Raw genomic sequence first — 22844 nt, forward strand, 5'->3', positions numbered from 1 at the left:
CTCAAGCGTTGCCTTAGGCAGAGGTCATGACCTTGGGAACATTTGATTTAAGATGAGGAAATGCCTACTGTCTTATTCATAAATAATACCAACAGAAGGTTATTGGTATTTCATTCTGTCAATCAGGAACTTGGTTAACCAATACCCAAGTCCAAGTAACAATTCCAAACTTAAACTGTATACAAATGACTGTTGGGTTTTACAAAAGTGAACTAGTGGAAACACAATTATACTATTGTATGGGAAATTGAAGATTAGCTTCTTATCCAGACTGCCGGTAGCTTTACGTATCATAGATGTCACAGTTCCTGCAGTGATCTCTTTTCCTACATTAAGTAGTATCGTAGTATAACCAAATGCTACATTCCTATGTTATTTCTCCTTGAGAAAATAACAAGGATACATCTAAGTGGGGCCCCAGTCCTAAACAAATCGCTACAATCCGTTATGTCTGTTTGTGCTTTTTGCTGATGTATGCATCAGCCCAAAGATGGCTAAGCATGCTTTTGAACAGAAGATCATAGGCTTACATAATTAAAGTAATCTGAAGTTCATAGCTTTTACCACCATCCTTAGTCAAAAAAGGTGCCATTGAGCAAGGCACTTAACCTCCAACTGTCAAGTTATACTGGACAGCTCTAAAAGGCCAGCATTAGGACTGTGCAGCTTCCAGTTGTAGATTTGAGCAGATTTGTGAGTGCGAAACAGGCTGTTGCTGGAAAATAATCTGGTGCTCTGTTGACTCTCCCTGGAGGACAAAGGCTTCAGTTAGGTCAAAGTTAATCTGTTAATCTGCATCTGTGTGGTCTCTAATGTATGTCTTAACTATCCTCACAAGGTTAGTGGGATAGACCCAGTGAGGCAGACAGGAGAAAAGTAGGTTCGGTACATGTTGTGGTCAGATGTTCCCTCGGCTCAGCCTGGGCTCGGTAACCCACAGAGAGGAGATGGACACTAATGAAAAATATTGGACAGCAGACAGCACTCTACTCTGTTGTTTTGCACAAAACGTCGGTCTGGTCCTTGGCCTGAATTATATAAAATGCTCCGTGATTTATTCTAGATTCACTTTGATGGTTACTGCAAATAATATTCAGAAAAAAACAAAGGAAAACGTATCTACCACACTTACCTTTGGGTAATAGCTGGAATCTGTTTTAGTTTGATATATGACAGGGTACTGGAGAGATCAATGTAATGTGTTGATTTTGATGTGAGCACACTTTTATAAATCATGGCTCTGGATTTGATCTGGTTTCATGCAGAATCTTTTTGCATGAGAGACTTCCATAAATAAGGGCTCTGCTTTTCAGATTTTCAAAAGCAAAGCTCCAAAAGTTAAATCACTTCTAAGCAGTGATGTTACTGCTTCAGTGAATCTTGCCAGAGTTCCTGTCTATACGCCCCTGACCTCCCACTAAAAACAACATGAGCAGCCAATACACAGGAGATCAGAGTGTAGTAAATCTGGGCTCAGTGGACTTACAGTAGTGTAGGTCTTCTGGAAAGGTCCTGACCCCAGCTTGTTGGAAATCCTTATGTGTGAGAGTGCTTCGACATGCTTGCATGCATGTGTGTGTGGGGGTCTGGATCGCAAATTTCTCAGACAGGGAGACAATTAATGTGAGGATGACATTTTGCTGGCATTTACGGAGCACAGGACAATTTTTATGTTCTGGATCTGGGTTTTTGATATCCGACCTCCCTCTTTTCTCTGAGCTCTTGGCCAGGTATTCCGATTGTGGGACCCTATATGTGTGCAGCTGCTGCTGGCCAGTACAAGGCCAGAGGTTTTCCAAGCCAGTTGCTGTCACAACACAAACTTGTTGTTAAGAGCCAGTTCTATATAGCTATGGCCAGGTACACTAATAATTCTGGCATTACAAGAAGGGCCGGGAAGGAAAAGCTAACAGAAAGAAAGAGAGGCAAGGGTTACGCTCATTAATGCTGAGACACATGTTGAGTATTTGCTAACAGTTTGGATTTGTAAAACCTGGACAGTGCATTTGTGTGCAAAGAGGTCCAGGCAACTCCTCTGAAAGAACAATCTTTTTCAGTTTGACAGTTACCGTGAATGTGAATCTCAAGTTTTATTGTGGTCATGTTTTATTCACTAATAAAAACATAACTGCAATGTTTCCCAGAACATAATTCATTATAGAAAGGGTCATTATTTACCTTTTGTTGTCATTTGGGAAATGCTATGCATGTCAAGCTTTCTGTTCTTGCATGACAGTTTAGGAAAGAAATATACCATACATTTGTGGTGTCACATTTACCATCAACATTCTTGGTAAGTTTTTAAACAAGGGGCTTTTGATTTCAGATAAAGGGTAGACAACAACAGATTGGCATGACAACTGACGCTAGCAGATTTAATCAGCTGTAGCTAGCTAATTTATTAAGCTAGCATTTGTTTCACAAGTTGGTTACACATCTCCAGCTAATTTACCTGTGAGTTCTTGTGTTTTCCTCTAGCACTGCATTCATCAAGCCCTTATGAGGAACTGTTTAGATTGTAGATGCTTTTGTTTTCTCTATTTAAACATGTAACATTGCAGTGCACAGTATGTATTGAAGTTAAGTATATTATATATCAAAAGGTTTGATTGCTGTTTATTTTAGAGTCTGTGTCCTGATTCTTGAGGTTTGAAAGTAAAATAGAGCTTAACATGGTGACAGTGCTAATGCTTACACTGCTGTTGATTTACACAGTGTTTGAATTGCCCACAAATGTTTATTTTGGTAAATCATAACTTTGGTTTTGGGCTCACCTAAATGATGGAGAGCCATTGATTTTTTGCCAGGTTAGACATCCACTGAGGCGTCCTCTGAGTCTCAGAAGTTGAAGAGTCAACTCTTTAGTGGTCAGCTTTCTGTCACTTGTAATAGCACAGCAACACGTTGATGGATACTGCACGCAGCCTCAGCTAACCTCAATGCTTTAGTAATGTATTGAGAGCAGGGTTTCCCTGAAGCATCTTACATCTTAAACCTCATTTATTCAGGAAAAGTGCCTGAGAAAACACATGTCTATTTACAGTATAAAACACATGCACTCAGGGAAGGATTGCTTTAGGGGGAGGATTACACACATGCAGGACTCTGGGCTGTCGAGTAACACCTTTGGACCAATTTAGAGGCAGAGTACTTCACTTAATGGTACATTGAATGTAATGTATAGGATAATTGGGATACTTTTTCCTAATTTCATCCATCTATATTTTTCCCAGCTGAAAGCTCAGATTTTCAGTCACAAGCTCACCTGCGTTTCCTGTTACTGTTGGAACAGTATAAGCAGGACTAAGCCAAAGCTAAAGTGTTTAATGAGTAATTCTATGAATTATATTTTGATGGAAAAAAAGCTAAGAAAAGAGCGTGGTTAAGTAATATTATTAAATGAAGCCCTAAAGCTGAGCTTGATCAAAAGCATAAACCTTAACTTATTTTTCAGAAAATCATCAGGATACACTTTAAGTGACTTAGGTAAACATTAAAATATGGCTTTGTAATGTTAACAAAGTAAGCTGAGAGACTAATCCATTACATTATAATAATTGAAAAACACTTAAAACCACAGTTTTGCCGGTGCAAGATGAAAGATTGAGAGGCTTTACAAAAAAAATTATGTATGATTCATAAATTTAACAATATGTATTAGGTATGAACTGACATGACCCAACACTATATTGATGCACCACTGGATGTCTTTGCACCATTGATTTTTATTACCCTGTACATAAAGCATACACTCAGTCCCAAACACTGAGAGCCAGATTAAAGGCTTTTTGATGAAGCAGCTGTAGTGCTCCAAAAAAGCCATAGGAGGCTCAGCTAAAAGCCTAGTGTCTGGCATGTGTACTTTGGGCAGCCGGTGAGACCCCACTGCAAGGCTCTCAGACTCAGCAAGGCTTAATGGTGATGGGTGCAAAAGCTTTTCCAGCTATAAAAGCAAAAGGAGAAAAATGACATGTGACATCACTGCAGCCAGGCAAAAACAAAGTCGGCTTCACACATCAAAGTGCCTCCCGGGTAATTTATCACAGTCAGAGAGGGAAAGAGGTAGGGGGCAGCAGGGTAGTGGTTTGAAGTACCCTGACCAATTCAAACTATTATGATTTGAAAGGTACATAGAGGGCAGGGAGATGTTGATGGATGAAGCAAACTGACGTCTTCTAAGGACGACATAATTACATGTTCTTAAATTCACTCTTACAATACTATGTGAGCAGAAATACTTTTTCACATGCTTAAAGAAAGAAATATTTTGGGGAATACACTCATCATTTTGGATAGATTTTAATTTTTGTATCTCTTTGCATGCAGTAGCATTTGGTATAGCCTAGCATAATAGCTAACATGTCTCCTATGCTAGATATTTAGCTTAACAGAGTCTTAACTCCGAAGCTGCCAAACAAATTGTAGCCTGTACAGTACTGTAGTCTACTTGAACTTGTGATTTAATTTAAAGGACCCAACTATAAACCATAAAGCATCTAAGGTTCAGCAACAAAGCTAACATGAGAAGCTAATCAATCCCAGTATATGATGCCTACAGTGTCCTGAAAAGAAGTCTAATCAGGCAACATAAGTGAACACATGTGTGAGTAGGACATGTCTTTGTGGCTGTAACAGAAAAAAAAACTGTTTTCTTTGGGAAAGCTAACATGGTAGCATAATGTTAGTTTGAGATTAATGACTGTTTGTAGTTTAATCCTGTAGATATAACACCACACTTTACAAGGATTTACAGTTTAATTTAAAGTGCTTTGATGAATGCTTATTGCATATATCTAATATTTTCATGTTTTCTCTCTTTTTTTGCTTCTGCAGGGCCTATATGAGTGTAAAAGAGCTAAAGGAGGCCCTACACCTGAGCGGCACTGACAACCTCAATGTATTCTTTGCCAGCAACTCAGTGCGTGAAGAGCTGGCAGGAGCTGCAACCTGGCCATGGGCAAAAGAGTCTCTAACCCACCAAGGTGAGTAATATGACATCAAAAATACTGTTCAATATCTGTCATATCTTAAAATTCCTTGCTTTTGTCTTTATTAACATTCAAATTGTCCTGTTGTATTATGTTTGCAACTTGTTTTGCCCTTTTCTCCTCTACTGGATTTGACACAGTTTCCGTCTTGCTTTTATTCAGCTTCTCTTTCCCTGCCTATTACTCTTCATATCCATCCCTTGATCTTTTCCCATACCCTCCATTCTTTGTTGCCTGGTTTAGCGATTTCAAAAACGAAATGGGGAGAGCAATTGGGGCTGGCTGAGATTTTCCCGGCACATTGCCTTTTTCCTCCTCCAATTATTAAGTCCTTTCCACTGGAAAAGGCTAATCAACCCAAACAACAACCAAACAAACAAACATCAGTGTGGGCTAGTTAAGTTTGCTTTTGGGAGTGTTTTTCCATATTCAAAGCCTGTCAAAAGGGATAGAGGGTGTCCTATGCTGTACATAATGTAATGCCCCTGAGGCACATTTGTGATAGTGGCCTATATATATAAAATGGACTTGACTAGCATTGGCTCTGTATTATTGTTGCCACCCATGCCCACTTGCCAGCTGTTCTTCATTTATTTTTGAACTTTGTTTCCTGCTTGTGCAAGCAGAAAGGAGTGAGTTGATTCAAAAGTAAGAGACACATGGGTAGGATGTACCTCCAGGTGAAGTATTTATCACATTAAGAAAGTCTTTCACTGGAAAAAATTATATGATCCTGTAACAAACTGTGAAATGCTTCCACTTTAAGCATTTTCAACACCTTGCGAATCCCTGCATCCTTAACAAGTACAGCTGTTATATGGCAAATTGGATCCATATAAACTGGCTGTCAAGTATAATAGTAAATGCATACCGAGTATGTGAATTGTAAGTTAAATAAATAGCATATTTTTCACTTTATTATTACCCAATACAATAATACATGTTGTGTAGATAAATGGGCTTGGATAGCTATTTATTTTAATAGAGATACTTTGATGATACCAGCTTAGACCCTCCAGAAAAACGCGGGCAAAAATCCTTGATTATGCGGGCTAAAATCCTTGATTATGCGGGCTAAAATCCTTGATTATGCGATTAAACATGTGGGGTTTTTATGTGATTTCATGCGGTGAAATTGCGGGACGTTGCGACATATGCGGAAAGTTGCGAAAAAGAATAGATTTTTTTTTAAAATATTGGGCTGTCTTATTTATTCTCTCTCAGACACAACCTGCCACTAACGTTAAACCCCTTTCCTATTCAATCAAACACATTCAATGTTTATTTATTGTAAAAGCAATTGGGCTATTTTAATCACACTCTCTCTCTCTCACACACACACACACACACACACACACTTCTCCCCCTCATTCTGTTTTCATTTACTCGTTCGTTATCTGCAGCTTGAATCTTGTAGGCTACTCACTTCGTTTCTTGTAGCCCTCGAAAGGGTTTTGGAGGTTGATGCCTCGGTGAACGTGAGTTTTTTTGGCTTTCTTGTCCGCAGCAGCAGAAAGCATTTTCGAATATTTGAATGAATCAAAGTGGGTCGTCACCGTCGATTTTCTCTTATGCTCCAACACACAGTTGCACGGGGTGCAGAATAGTTTCCCCCCACTTTCTTGAAAGACATCGGGGTACTGCTTTGCCTGGTCTTTAGCAAAAATGTTCGTCGGTAAATGAGATGGATCAGATTTTTTCATCTTGGTGTTTTCTCTCTCGTGTGAGTTCCACACGTTCACTCTACGGTGTTGTTTACCTTCTGTGATGCGCGAGCTGATGACGTCGCGTCATCATCATCACTACTTCACGTCAAGACGAGTTAACTTTTTTCCCCCTCAACTTTGTGTGGAAAAATGCGGGGATTATGAGGCCTTTTGATAAATATGCAGCCTTTTTAAAATCTGCGCCATTTTGCTGATTATGCGGTAAATTCTGCGATCGCAGAATCGCGTTTTTCTGGAGGGTCTCAGTAATACAGTAGTAGAGTAGATGTTATATTTTCAAAATATACAGTTTGAGTCCTGATACTGAATGTGTTCCACAAGACATTTGGTACAGTTGCCCAGCATCTGTCCCTGTTTAAAACCAAGTTACTGGATGACAAGTCATCTCCGGATGCCCTGTTGTGTAGTCTCTTCGTATTTAATGTCTTCATTGTTCAACGTCTTTACTGAACACTCTGTTCCTAATCATAATCCCAATAACTGTCATGTCTGCTATTGATTCTTCGATTATCATCATTCTTAGGAAACTTGTTTTTGCCTACAGAATGGAGTTATTCTTTCATTTAATAATGCAAATTGGCACAAAACAAGTTTGTTGTTTTGAGCTGTCCACTTCCAATTCAGCCTCTCGTGTCTGTTGACCAATTAGAGGCTGCATGGCTGCTCTGATCTCAAACTCATTGCACAATGGAATAACATTAGATACCTAAATGACTGTATATGGTACGGTGTAGGGTACACACTATTTGTAATTTAGAATGAAGCCTACCTTGTGGACTCCATAAAGCAACAAAGTTTACAAATCCTGTTACCACATCAAAACCAAAACATTTACTTAGTACCACACTTTATTGAAATTGGTTAACAGAATTTGAGCAGAATCCAAGTCATTTTGATCTGTATACTGTATGTATCCAGCCTTCCCACCTACCATTTACACTGCTTTAGCCGTGAGTCATTCACTACCTCTTAACAAAACTCCTTAAATGGTAATGAACTTATAAAGCATATACATATAAATGTATCTCAAACCAACTCATGCATTCAAGTAGTTGGTAACATTGGTAACAATGTTTGTATATTCAATGTTTTCAATTGTATGCACCTTTCTCGGTTGTTTTACTGTGATTTCGTTTTTATGATTTTTCCCCCAATCACATCTTTAGTGGCTGTGGAATTTCGTTGTATATTTTGGTCATGAAACTATATCTGTATTCTAAAGAGAGCGTCGTGAGGTGTCAGTTATGAGCGAAATGAGGAAAAATGGTGAATACAAGGTTTCTGCACTGCAGGGTATTCCTCTATATTCAAAGCTGGCAAAACTGGCGCGCATCCAGCTGTAGCCACCTTACCGTATCGTGTTTCCTGTTTTTGGTTTAGAGTAGTAAAGTTTTACTTTATTCCTAATTGGTTTTAAATATCACAGTGCTTAGTCGTTTTACTATGGAGGTCTGTTTCTCTTTTGGAAATTCCGTAGCAGAGCGTAAAACACAAGTTAAATAGCTTCACAGCTCTAGATTTTCACAGCAATAACACATTTGCTTGCGATCAGTTGTTTTGTTGGGTGCTTCTGACATCTCATTAAAAAACAATCGTAAACGGTTAGTGGATCTGAACATGGTTTAGTGTTTTTAGACATACAACAGTAACCATACCAGGGGATTTCCTCCTATTGATTGTCGTGCCAAAGGGCACTGAAACAGTTCAATTCAATTAAAAACCTTTATTTATCCAGGTGAAATCCCATTGAGATCAATGATCTCTTTTTCAAGGGAAACCTGCAGCAGTAGGCTCCACATGAAGACATAAAAACATAAACAACAGAACAACAAAAGGACATCATACAGTAACATTTACAGGGATTACAATTTACATATCTATCCACATGTACAGGTACCAACAGCATCTGATTGTGTAGCATCCAACCGAGCTTTAAAAACATGTAGTGGTACCAGATTGGTAATTTTCCAATTATTTTCCAAGTTAGTGGAGCTGCACATCTAAAAGCTTTCTTCCCTAAGACAGTCCTAGCACTTGGCACATTTAATAGAACCACAGCATGCGATCTCAGGCAATAACTACCGGTACTTTAAATTTGCCGAGAGATCAGGGAGCAGATATAAGATGGTAGTTTATCCAACATGGCTTTGTTCACCTGCTGAAGGACAATTTTCCAAATCATTACCTCCCATCAACGTGGAGGAATAAGGGGTTACAGTCTTGAATGGCAGTTTTAGATTTGCAACTTGCTTGCAAAACTTCACTAACATGTCACCAGAGATATATTTATGACTCTTATTATGAGTCAGAGATCAACATCAGCTTGTAAGACAAACGGTTCAAGATATAATTGTATTATGACACACACTTTAAATATCATCTTCTGTCCTCAGGTGGGATGGTTCTGAGCCCGTCTTACTTTGGTACCATGGGCCACCAGAACACCATGATTCATGAGATGGGCCACATACTTGGACTTTACCATGTTTTCAAGGGGGTGAGCGAGCGGGACTCTTGTGATGACCCATGTCAGGTAGGACTGATAAATGTTCTCCTCTTGTTCATAATTCTGTATCATACAGTTTATATATAAATTATTTTCTGGGAATGTGTCCTTCTTCAGTCGTTGTAATATTTATTCTCAGAAAAACAATAAATAAATGTTAAAACAATGAATGCAAAAAAGAACAAATAAGTAGTGTAGTAAAATGGGTTAAATTAAGCAAACTAGATTATAGGTTTGCCGTTCTCTTTTAGGCTTAGATATGCCTCCTTGGATAGGGCTTTTCACTCTCCTGTGATCATTTGCTTGTATTTCTGTCTTATGCCCTTGCAGGAGACCACCCCATCCATGGAGACAGGAGATCTGTGTGCTGACACTGCACCAACACCCAAATCAAAAGCCTGCCATGATCCCGGAACCGTCAATGATTCCTGCGGAGTCACCATGTACCACAACACACCTTATAGCAACTACATGAGTTACACAGGTACAGTGATGAAAACATCTCTCCTTACTTGTAGCTATGCTTTTAGACATGTCGAAATAACCAATGACCCGGAGAACAAGTTATTTACATTACATGAAGAATGTACACTGTAGATAGAGGACATGGTATAGACATCATGTATACAGTAACATCCATGCATAATTAGAACCAGGGCTTTTTCTATTCAAGACAAAAGGAGAACAAAAACATGGTTCTTTGTTACTACAGTCTGTCATAAGTCTTCTAAAGGAAAAGTTATGTACCTCTTGACATTTGAATGACACAACCACACAAGCAGGAAGTACAACTACTGTGTAAATTACATTTCGTTTTTAAATGGGTTTTGCAAGGACTAAGTTGGCTAATTGTGCTTGCTTTATACGATAATAAGAGCAACATTGATATTTACAGTCATTATTTTGCTTGTGATTTCACCGAGAATCTATTTTCTTCAATATCTTCCAGTAAGCTAAATATTTGAGTGATTAGAAATTAGGTTAAATGGAGGTTATTGTTTAAAATGATAAACACTGATTTTTTTTATTTCACCACATCAGATGACAACTGCACCAACCATTTCACCCCCAACCAAGTGGCCCGAATGCACTGTTATCTGGATTTGGTCTACCAGAAGTGGCTAATGGACCAGCAGCCGTCTCCCATCCCTCTGGCCCCCATAGTGACAGACCAGAGTCCAGATTCTGTCTCCATCTATTGGCTGCCACCTTTGAGGGGAATGCTTTACCAGAGGTACTGTACGAGTATGACTGCATGGGTTCTTAAAGGTCCCATGTCATGCTTTTCCGGTTATTACCCGTCCCCTTGTGTGTTATGAAGGTTTTTCTGCATGTAAACAGTCTGCAAAGTCACAAACCCTCAAAGTACACCCTCTAACACAGAAAATACCTGTCTATGCTGCCCCAGAACGCCTCGTTGGAGATTTCTCTTTTTCTTCCTTGGTACAGTGACGTGACTATACCCAAATGGACCTATTGGACCAATCCGCGGAGCTCCTCACACACACACACACACACACACACACACACACACACACACACACACACACACACACACACACACACACACACACACACACACACACACACACACACACACACACACACACACACACACACACACACACACACACACACACACTCTCAGCGGCGAAACTGTGACGCACGCGGGGGGGTGCTAGTGGAGCCTCGCAGCGGCGAAATTGTGGCACGCTGTAGGTGCGCCGCGTTTGGGGGGGGGGGGGTGCGGGTGCTAGTGCAGCCCCCTCAGCACCTCCGCCTTCCCGCGTCCATTCGAGATGTCTCGCTGTCCCGCAGATCCCACGCAGCAAGCAGGGAATGAACCCAGCTCACACTGTCCGCTCCTCGCAGCAGCGAGCCTCGCAACGTCCCGCCAACACGGCACACAGACCCCACGCAGTATTCTCATCTGTTTGTCCGTACTGGTGTCATCTCTGGTTGCTAACGCCATTGTAACACATAATGGATGATGTTCAGCTGTAACGGTGGTTGACTCATCAGAACAGAGTGGGCGAGCTGACCAATCAGAGCACAGTGGCCTCATAGGGAGGGGGGGGGGGGGGGGGGCAGGAGCTCCAACAAGCCGTTTACACATACTATATAGAGATGCTGTATGAGAAATCAATGTGTATACCTCAACAATGGAATTATGATCAGTACAAATGGCCATGTCATGGGACCTTTAAGCACAAAGTGTAAAAATACACAATTTTGTATTTATATTTAATCCATCTGGAGTAAAACAAAAAAAGAAGCAAGTTGGTCCAACATTATTATAGGTCTGTTCTAAAAAAAAACATGATATAATATCGCACGCAACTCTTTTTTCTTTTGACCCAGCTCCTCATTCCATGTGTCTGGAATCAACTGCGGAGACTGTGAGAAAGACGGCGTTTTGCACCAATATGCCTCGGAGGCTACATCACCTCGCATCTGTGACACGTCAGGCTACTGGACCCCCGAGGAAGCAGTCGGTCAGTAAAAAAAACAAAAACTGTGTGTTTGTTAAAAAAAATGGTGAATGTATCGGGACTCATTTCCCGTGTGGAGGAGCCAGGTTTGAATCAGGCCTGGAACCATATACACATATCAACACTGTCATCTCCAATAAAGGCTAATCCGGCCCAAAAAAATAGGGTGAATATTTATACCTTTAACCAACAAAAAAAAAAGAATAAAGTTCAGAATAGTGATTTTTTTTTCTTTTTTTTCTTATTGCAACATCCATACAGGCTGCACAACTACATATCAACACTGAGAGTGGAGGGTGTTTCTTTAGTAATCATTTACTCAATCATAGATTATTTGTATGTGCTTCGCCTGATAAACTCTTCCCGATCAATACTTTTTTGTAGTGGTTGTTTCATGTTTGAGTCTGTGTCGTTGATTTCCGCTTCTGTCTCTTGTTTCCCAAAGCAGATCAACCCCCCCCATCCAAACCCCCCCCCCTCCACACACACATACACATCTCTGCCCTGTAAATTTCAGGTGCGTGCAAGGCTAATGGCTCCTGGAAGAGGAAAAAGCAGAAAATCATTAAATGATAATTGCACTGTGCTACAGACCTCTCTCTGTCTCTGTCTTGTTTTAGCCAAAGCGAGAACAAGGATTCTTAACCAACGTCTACTCTGGGTAACGTTTGGGTGCTGTTCAGACATTAAGCCTCCGTCATAAACAAATAAGCCAAAAGAGTTGTATCTCGCAGCGCTTCACTTTGAAACATTATGCTTGGTGTAAGCACATGGTCCTTGTTATTCCAATCATAATCTCTGCAGAAGCCCGGTTTGCTTTGGCATGTAGGATGAGGGGAAAAGAGACAAGAAAAAAAAAAGGACCAAAAGGAAGCAAACAATAACAAAAAAGAGAAGGAAAGAGATATACAGTTAGAGAGAAAGAAATACCTCGCGAACACAATAACATTCCCTTTCTCTTCCGTGGAAACTCGACCCAAATATGTGGAAATCCTCTGCAGGAATTTATGCTTTGAAAACAAGCGGCAAGGAGAAACGGGGGGGATTACGGCTCCCTCTCTTTCGCTGCGGGATCATAATGATGATAAAGAGTCAATTACAGTCTTACTCTAAACAGTGGTATGCACACAGCTGAGGAGACAGCCAGTCTGCTGGCTTCCTTTTCACTTTTTCCCACTTGATGCGCGGGGCTCACTTTGTCAGCCAACGGAGATGGGTAGACAAAGTGAGGGGGGAAATTGGACAAATTCAAAGCGGATATCATGGCTGGCAAGACAACAACACAAGTATAATGGCAACAAACTGTTGGCTAGAATTGTTGACATTGTCTTTTTACATTTCCTGAAAATGTTGCCTTTGCCACAATCTAGACTTGTTCGCGTTTTCCGCCCGTTGAGAAGGATTACATTAGTTTATGTGCTGAATCTAGTAGCTTATTACTCAAAACGCGAGGTGCAGCACAATGTTCAGTGAATTTCAATTTGCTGGGGGTAAAGACAGGGATGAAAGGTAGGTCTTCAACGTCTCTGCCTGTATAGGGGTAATGAAAATCTAATATCACAATTCTAAGCCTACTGTTAGAAGACGATGGAAGTCATGGACATATAAAGAGTATAGCGCATGAGGTGGCAACTTGTTGATTGCTTTAAAAAGTTGCTCCGTGGCACATCAAGCCCCAACGTTTGACTACAGAGTATACAATTAAACGAAAACTCCCGCAAAGTATAACATTAAATGAAAACCTTGGCGCTCAATGTGGCCCAGACACAAATCACTTGCATTTCCTTTTACCGCGCCTCCCAGCTGCTCAGACTCCATTTATTCACATGAGCAGAGATGGAAAAAACAAGTCTGGATTTGGCTATTAGTGCAAGTTACAACTTTTAGGACGTAAGAATTTATTTAAGAAGGGCTATAAGGCAAGACATCGTTTTCCCAATGTAAGTCTATGAGACAGTATTTTTGGGCCAGTACTGGTGCATTTTAAGGCTGTTTTTAACTGGCTGTCTTTGTCTTTCTGTCAGTTTAGCGATCTAGTGTTATTTCTACAGATGGCTAATCACAGTGGTTGTGAAATGTCTAACACCTCAGTAACATCCTGATTTTATTGGGCTCTTTGGGGCAGAGCTGAAAATAACGTAAATTAACGTAATTTGATGCCATTGTGCTAATCACTAACACTGTAACCATTAACACGTCATTTTGCCTTGCGTCATGGTGTTAGTACTAGGTTTTTTTCCTGTTTGAAATAAGGAAGAATGACTCTTTCTTTCTTAACTGGAACTTAAACTCTCTCTCCCTTGTTACAAATGAGAATACGTGTGCTGGTAAAAGCATTGCTCTGGTATTTGTTAAATCAGACCCTACAAGGCAAGGTTATTGCGTGGACCAAATAATTGACAGTTTTTTGCTGTACATGATTACCAATACGTACGTCTGTGCAATGTCATTAAACCCCAGGCCCGCCCGATGTGGAGCAGCCCTGTGACCCCAGCCTCCAGGCCTGGAGTCCTGAACTCAGCCTTTATGACACAAATGTGACCTCGCCGTGTCCCGACACTGAGGGCTGCACCCTCACACTACGGTTCCTCCACCTAATCGTCCCACACGCACTCACCCTTTGGGTCACCTACATTTCATCAAGTAAGTGTCACTCTGTAACTCCTAAGGATTAAGACTTTCCTAAGTGATAACGCTTATAGTTAGGGCTGGCTCAGGCTTGCCTAGAACCAGCCTTTAGTTGTACTTCCTCAGTAGTTTTCTTCGTCAGTATTAAATGTTACATCTGGATCATGAATCGTCCTTAATCGTCCTTTTGGGCAGCACTGGGAAGCTTTTGGCAACCTCCTGGATCATTGATTTATTTATACATTCACATTATTATTTTAGCTATTTGGATTGTCTTTGTTGTAATGTAATGTAATGCATATGTTTTTCATCTGAACAGACTGTAAATCCCCTTGAAATAAATGTGAACTTGTGATATTGGCAATCCAAACTAAATTTGATTCGGATTTTATATCTAAAGCATGGTACCTGAGGCCATGCCGGACATTTGTTTTTGGCCAGTCAGAATGATCTAAGAAAGTTGTTCATTGTGCATAAATATTCAACCATGTGAGAAATACATTTTCCATTGTCTGTGAATACATAAGTAAAACCCAGATATTCTGGCCTCCAGTTAAAACCCAATCCGAGATTGACAATCAAGTTAAAAATGCCAGAAATAACAGCTGACATACGTCTGTAGCTCATATATCTGTATTTCCTTGTCACAGATAACCCAGCTATAGCCAACATAGAGCTGATAACAGACACGGGGAAAAGCATCAATCTCGGACCGCAGCACGTCTTTTGCGACATGCCCCTCACGTTGCGCCTCGACACCAACAATGCTGCCGTTGCCACCATAAAACTCTGCACCTTCGATGAGAAGATGGAGATCGACGCCGCCATGTTGTCTTCAGGCCCCGGCAGCCCTCTGTGTGCCGGCTGCCAACCCCTGGTTTACAGGATTCAGCGGCAGCCGCCCTTCGCCAGCAAATCCCCCCCGCCTCAGACACAGCAGACGTTCACCGACAGGTAGGTTCCAACGTTGACAGGTGTACTTCGAGGAAAAATCATTAATTTATTTGCTTTTACTGCAGTTAAGTCTACCTAAGGTGAATCACATTGTAATACCAGCTGGAGAATTATCTAAACGGGTGGGAGTGATCGCAATATGTCATGGGAATTGACAGTTGGGTTTAAAATACACTTGAATACCGAGGACTGCCTCTGAGGCAAGTTCCCAAATCGTTTTTTTTTTACGTGTAAACTAATATTTATAACATAATGTTTTTGCCAATAACCATTGCTGCGTACACTAACACACGTAGACACACCTACACAAATAAACACACGCTGCCTTGTTAGACATCAGCAGCCTCAGAGGAAAATAACATTTTTTTAGGGGCAACTTGGAGTTTAAGTTTCAGCAGCGTACCTTCGACTGGGTCCTCCGATCTGCTAATCCACAGTTATCTGTCTTTCAAAAGTGTTTGGGTCTGTTTCTGTTTGAAAAGCTCAGAACACAAATGATTCCAACGTGTGGATGTCGAGCTGTGGCTACTGATCCAAAATTTGTTTCAACAAGCATATACTCAATCAAAAGCATGCTGAGGTTTCAGGACCAAGTTGAAAACGTTTGTACAGTGTCCTGTGGGTTGTCCAAATGCAACCAGAATCCAAATGTAAAGCCCCAAGCCAGGATTTTCTTTCAAATTCTAACCAAAGAGTTTCAAGTTTATGACAGTTGTGTCACTTGATTGCAGATCATCTGGGGCTGATTTCAAAAGTTTCAAATGGCACTGATTGTTTCTAAGAAGCTGTTGCTATTCTGCAGAGCAAGGCAGACGTTGGAGGTGGATGCAGCCTCAACAACAGTTTATTTTTCAGGGAACACATCTCCTGTGTTACACAAGCTGTGTCTAAGTGCAAAAAGATGTAAGAACCTGTGGGATTTGAGTTATGTGGGACTGAGGAGGGCAGAGAGGGTTTGATGTTAGGAGAAGAGAGAGTCTGGGAGCAATGAGTTTAGAAAATAAGGTAGCGCGAATAAGGGAGGGTGGGATGATAAAAAAGAAAGTTGGGCGAGACATATAATATTGTAGTTTATACCAGAAAGTCTAAATAAAGATACGGACCCATACAAACACTATTTATCTGCTAGAGTGTCGCATGAATGTCGGGTGAACACTCGAATGCAACGCTAATATCGCAACTCTCGATAGCTCTGTCTTTTCATTATTATTCTGACTCATTGTAACAACAGTGATATGATTGCCTTTACAGGATAGTCATTCCCAAAGTGTGTGCCATTATTAACACTTGCAAATAAATTCTCGCCCTTCTGTCTTACAACAAGCCTGCCAGCAAAAGTGGTCGTTTATAGAGACCGTATAAAATAAAAAACCTTTTCAGACAATTACATAGTTGTTGTTATACTTTAAACAACGGCTATCGAGTGTTTAATCTAATGATCCTATGTTGCTGTGCAGTTTAAACACATTTTTTAACATATCTACATTTTATTGGACATTTCCGATGACGTCATTAAAAAAAGAAAAAAAAGAATTGCCAATGATTTTTGTTAATTAAGATTACTAGTTCAATAGGGAATTAGGCATGTAGGTAGGAAGTGCAGAGTGCAACAAGGGAAAGGGGAAAGGATGACCTAAACCTCGCCATAATTATCATAAAGAGGTCCCTGAGAGCAGCGAGGAGGAATAAGGTTGCAGGATCTAGCCCATTATAGATGGATAGGGGTGGAAGTTGTTTTTCAAGCTTCCTTCTCTGATCCATAATTAATAAAGGACATTTCTTTGGAAATAGACCAGACCTCAGGTACTGAATAATTTCTTATTCTCCTGTTTACATTTTAACACTAGACGACGTAGGAGATCTATGCTGGAAGAAATAGGGAGGATTCTCTTTTTATAGACACAGCCAACAAACATATCAGTAGTCCAGACACTGCAGCCAAAGTATCATAAAACACACTTCCTGCCCGGGGGCTTTAAGGTCATGGGATACAAGGTTACACACTGAAAACTTGCAGAATCTATCAGATTAATGCAGAATCGATTTTTTTAGAGGGACTGGGACACACAACAAATGCAATGTTCTCTCTCTACATAGCACAAAGTAAGAGAACACAACATATTTAGATCCTGATGCACTACATTGGCACCAATTAGTTCTTACTTACGTTGTTTGTGAATGAGTCATTGTATCGATCAAGCCTGTGAAGATTATGTTCTTTTGAGGACCAATACAAACCTTGCCTAATACTCCTCGAAAGAACATAACAAACTCTGGAATTCTGTTTTATAATTTTAGAGTGCCAATATTTTTGTACAATTTCAAGGAATCTCAAAACCATTTGCTTTCCTCTCTTATCTTGTTTTCCTTTCTCTTCTCCTCTTCCTCCCCTACCCACTTTTCTTTTCTCTTTTCTTCTTTCTTTCTTTCTATCTATTCACTCCCTTTTTCTTTCCTCCCCTCCTCTTATCTCCTGTCTTATCTTCTCATCAATTCATCCTCTTTTCTCCTCTCCCGTCTCTTCTCCTCTCTAATATTCTTCTGTCTTCCTCCTCTCCTCTCCTCTCTAGCTCTGTAAGGCAGGGAGTCAGGTACCACTACACAATCCAAGTGGAAGCAGAAGGTCTCCTCAGCGACCCGTCCCCATCTCTCCTCTACACCCACGGGCAATCCTACTGTGGAGACGGCCTCATCCAGGGGTTTGTGCACTTGATGTTAACATGACCAATTGCACATTGTAAATGTACACTGCTTGTGAAATTAAGGTCTTGATAATGATAGTGATGTTAATGATTATTTTCTCATTGTAGGACAGAAGATTGTGACGACACTAATCTTCTGGATGGGGACGGTTGCTCTAAGAAATGCCACAAGGAGATTGGCTTCAACTGTCATGGTGAGTGAGTGGGTTTTCAAACACACATACAGTTTTAAACCAAAAGAGCAACACTTTTATCTGTCTTTCATCAAACACACCAACCCACTTCAATGTGGAACATGAACACCATATAAACGTTTAGTGTGAGAAATCTTTCATTTGTACATGCAGCAGTAATAACAAAAATATTCAAGCCAATCAAATGTTATTTACCAGACATAAAAGCTCCTGGCTTGAATTGATTTCACAAACCATTAATGTAACATCACCGCATCATAAGAGGAAACAGATGAGTGGAGGGATAACAAGATTTTGCTTTGCTAAGTCTTGCTTAGAAATCTGAAACATTTTGACATTAGGCTGGCAGAGAAACACCAGAAAAACATTTTTCAGCTGTAACCGTTCAGTTTCAAAACACATGTCAGGCATGTTTCCTTTTATTAAATAAGTTCTGGCCTTAATCAGATTTCAAGCAATCAATACCTGCTTAGGAACACGAATGAATAAAGTGTATTGATGTGATTGTGTCACAAATTATGTATTGATTTTGAATTAGACCATTTATTTCCGACTTTGCCATTGTTTTCATTTTATTTGATATTTATTAACGGCGTGTAATTGGTTATACCAGGTTTTGAAAATGGGGGCCACCTTGTAGTTCTGATCGCTTGAATCAAATAGTATAGGGTTCATTTTTCCTCATCTTTAAAAAAAAAAGTTGTTGTTTTCTATAAACCCAACAACAAAGCTTAGAACTAGGACACAGCTACTGTTCTACTTTTTAAACCAGGTCCACTTGGTAAGGTTTAGGCAAGAATGCATGATTTGTTCTTAGACCAAAGATTTATGGTTAAGATAAGAAAGCTTAAGTAACAGGTGTGTTTATGGCTCTGTGAGTACTGTGGCTGACACAAGAGAACTTGATGTGTGTTTAGGATTAAAGAGCATCTTGCAGGGGTTTTTTTTTCTACATATAGGCTTAAACTTGCTTGAAAATTACAATTAAAAAAGTGAATGTAGGATTTGATATGTTTTACGAGACATAAGGGCAGGAATTCAGAGGGAAAGGAGCAATTTTGAGCTCAGCTCTTAAAAACGGCTTTTTTTTAAGGTCATACGTCAAACGCGTCATATTACATAACAAAGGGGAAACATCTCCGCTCTCTGACCGCGGGTATAGTTAGTAGTTGCGTTGAGTTGAGCGGTTGTGTTTTAGTGAGCTGGTATTTTTCGGTAGTTTTACATTGTATTTCACCATTTGTAATCATGGTGCAGTATTGTGTTTGTGCAGGTTGCACAAATACCAGCCTGTCAGGACATCGAGTCCACAGTAAAAAGGACCGGAGCTAGCGTTCGTTCCTGGCTGCGTTGTGCATCCACCTCCCTGCAGCACTCTCCACAGCTTTATCAGGAAACCATATTACATCTCTCTCCCCCCCCCTTCGCTGCTCTCTCTCTCTCCCCTCCGGTACACGGCACCGTAAGACGTAGTGTGGAGTTGCATTAGGTAACGCTGTGGTGGCTGTACTGCTCCAGCCGTCTCCTTTGTGTTTGTTTGTTTCCCCCTGTCTGTGTTGTTTGTGTGTGCGTGGTGGCTGTCACTCCTGGCTCCCGGCTCAACCTCCACTCACCTGCTGCAATCAGCTGTGCACCCTCCCCGACTACACACCTGCTTTCCATCAAGCCATTTACAACGGCATATCAACAGAGGCTCCACAACCTTTCTCCGCCAGATCGTCAAGTATCCGCCGTATCTCGCGTCTCCCCTCCGGTACACAGCACCGTAGTGTGGAGTTGCATTAGGTAACGCGAGATACGGCTGATACTTGCGCATTCGTTTCTGTCATGGATCAGTATCAACAGTCCTTCCAGTAACGTTACTATATTATCAATGCTACGTTAGTTATAGCCTGATATATGATAGCTAACTTCACAATGTTGTGATGTGACGTTAGCTAACATTCTGTAGCTAACGCCGGTCACTCACCAAGATAGCTGCCCAGTTCTCCACTGGTTCTCCTCACACCACAGCTCAACTTCTCTCCGATGGCCGTTATTTCTTCTAATCCTTGGCTGCTCCTGGTCTCTTGGACGCCTAGCAGGCTCATAATTATAAGGTCGTGGTCCGTCATATGCATTCGAATATTCATGTTGAATTTCTTCTGTGTCTTCTGTGTCGAAACTAGCATTGGGATCCATGTTCATTAATACTTTACACCGGCCGCTCTCCCCCTTGTGTCCCCCGTGTTACGTCACACGCGGGAGGTCACGTTCCGAGGTTTTTTTATGCGGAAGTGAACATTTCTTACAAAAACGACGCCAGATGTCACTGTAGTGTATATTTCTGTATATTTTTTTGAAAATCTAGTGTATTCATCATTTTCCTACACATTTATTCACAGGTGTCTTTAACCTGGAAGTTGCTCCTTAAGTTAAACAGATTCACCTGGCTTTTGTTGTAGTTCATGCTTTTCAATCAAATCTGTAACCAAATGGTTATAACCTGCCTAATCTACAGTAGTAGTAATGCCAAATTATTGCTGCCACACACAGATAGGGAAAGGTATACATTTGCAATGGGTTGAAAAGTAACTGCAATGGAAAAAACATAAAACATTATATATATATATATAATGTTTATGAGTTCCCAACAAGTGATATATGGATGGCCGGGTCAGGAACCCTTGCATCACTGGCTAGGCCGTAGACTTAAAACTATGGCGGTCTACTACAGTCACAGAAAACGTATGTTTGTTATGTGACGTAACTTTTACAGGACAAAAACAGTAGCCCTCTATGTGACAGTTCTGTGTTTGACCAAGTCATACATCAATTCTCCATTCTACACCAACATTTGGCTCTTTAAAGTCTCTAGGCTCCTGGAGCACCTGCTCTGAGTGTCTAATATTTCCTGGTATTGGTTTATATTGTAGTTACTTGCAAGTCCAGTCATTAAGCCTTTTGGGCCATATCAGTAATGGATGGCTGTGACAAAGCGTTAAATCTCACCCTGGGAATAAACCTTGACTGGATTCATACAATAGAAGACCACAACCAAACGTTCTTCGCTCAACCCATGGCCAGGTGGTTAAAAAAGGGGTGAAAATTCCCCAAAACATGCAACAAAACTTCGCAAAAGACAATCAAAGAAGCCACAGAGAGCGCCCCGACCATTTGTAATTCCAACACAGAACAACAAAACTTTGTTTCTGCGCCACCGCCGAGTCTGAAGCATGCAGACAGGCCACAACAGACACCTCAATATACGATATGGAGTGCAGTCCATTGTAAGCAGAAGGTTAAAGACTTCCTCCTTTAACATGTGTTGCTTGACCTTGACATTCAATACAAAGTTCAATGTGGTAAAGCCAGACATGAAGCGTTCAGAACAAAACCTCATTGATGATTCCATTTCGCCTCATAGTCAGCTGTTTACCCGTGTATACTCGCTTACACACACTTTTATACATTCACTGACACGGACAGAGTTTTCCTAATATCCTCATACAAATCGAAGGATTGTCACGTCTACGTCCATGTGTCTCCAAGACTCTCTGTTTGTTATTGAAAGACTACTGACTCGAGAAATCTTCTCCACTGTTGTGGCTTGTGGTGTCCCTCCACAGCCAAAACTCATCCTCAGTCTAACGGAATGCTCGCCACAAACGCGCCTCAGTCTTCAGACGCTAAATCGAATAAGTATGACTTTTACAATAACTAACTTTTTGGCAATTTCAGGAAAATTCCATAATATTGCTAAGAAGATGTGACAGGTCAGATTTGCTTCCTTTGAAGGCCATGTATTGTATATATGTGGTGTAATGTTAGGTGTTAGGAGAGCTCACGTTTCGATCATCCAGTCAATTTATTTGTCATGGTAAACCGACCTCCACTTACCACGACTAGCCATGCCGTGAGTGAAGCTATTAGATTACTTGTTTAACAATAAAATACATCATTACTAGAGGGAAAATGTTTTGGCAAAAACATATTTTCACAAATTGCTACACTTAAAACCAATTAATCAGTTGTACTTCTTAGTCATAGACAAAATATTAGTTTGGGTTCCCTTGGCACATTTGCTAGGCCCATTTAACTCCTGATCTGCCTCGTCTTTCTCTGTTGTGTTTATTGAACTGACTGTAGTTCGGCAGTAACCACAACATATTCTTTTATAGTCGTCATGTCACAGAAAAGTCATGGGCTGTAATTGGTAAAGAAGTTGTTTTATGCGATTCATTTTTTCAACTGCTGGATTAAATAAGGGTTAAATTGCACATCATCATTAAAGAATGCAGATCTGAAATGAAAAGCAGATGGTGTTAATAGTTAAGTCAGAGATGGTCAAGTCATTCTCTGTTGCGAGGCTTGATAAATACACAGACTTGGAATAAGTTAGACTTCATCATTTTCACAGGTGGTTTTCAAAGCAGGGGCGAGGTGTTTGGTGAGATCACTAAGTGCAGCATTTCCAAAAGAACTCGGGATGACAATACAGCATTCAATTGTGTCGGCTGCCTCATTTGCCTTTTAGCAGAAACATGTTTTCGTCTACTAATTGAAGCCAATTGTGCGGCATTGACCCTCCGACACTGCTCAGTCTGTCGAACTCCTGCAGCTGTCCAGATGTTAATGAGGCCAAACTTCTGAAGTGTATTGATGTTTTCCGCC

At 40.6% G+C, this 22844-nt stretch overlaps 1 protein-coding gene across 2 annotated transcripts in view; it reads left to right on the forward strand.

Moving 5' to 3' along the window:
• Nucleotides 1–22844, forward strand: part of pappa2 (pappalysin 2) — a 71268-nt gene that overhangs the window by 9836 nt on the left and 38588 nt on the right. For both annotated transcript variants that reach the window (XM_079648513.1, XM_079648512.1), the window contains exons 5-13: nt 4834–4982; nt 9109–9248; nt 9552–9705; nt 10263–10455; nt 11583–11716; nt 14174–14356; nt 14992–15295; nt 17866–17994; nt 18106–18191. In XM_079648513.1, coding sequence (XP_079504639.1) covers nt 4834–4982; nt 9109–9248; nt 9552–9705; nt 10263–10455; nt 11583–11716; nt 14174–14356; nt 14992–15295; nt 17866–17994; nt 18106–18191 — 1472 coding nt within the window. The remainder of the gene's footprint in view (nt 1–4833; nt 4983–9108; nt 9249–9551; nt 9706–10262; nt 10456–11582; nt 11717–14173; nt 14357–14991; nt 15296–17865; nt 17995–18105; nt 18192–22844) is intronic.

This window comes from Notothenia rossii, assembly GCF_949606895.1.
Source record: "Notothenia rossii genome assembly, chromosome: 9".
NCBI lineage: Eukaryota > Metazoa > Chordata > Actinopteri > Perciformes > Nototheniidae > Notothenia > Notothenia rossii.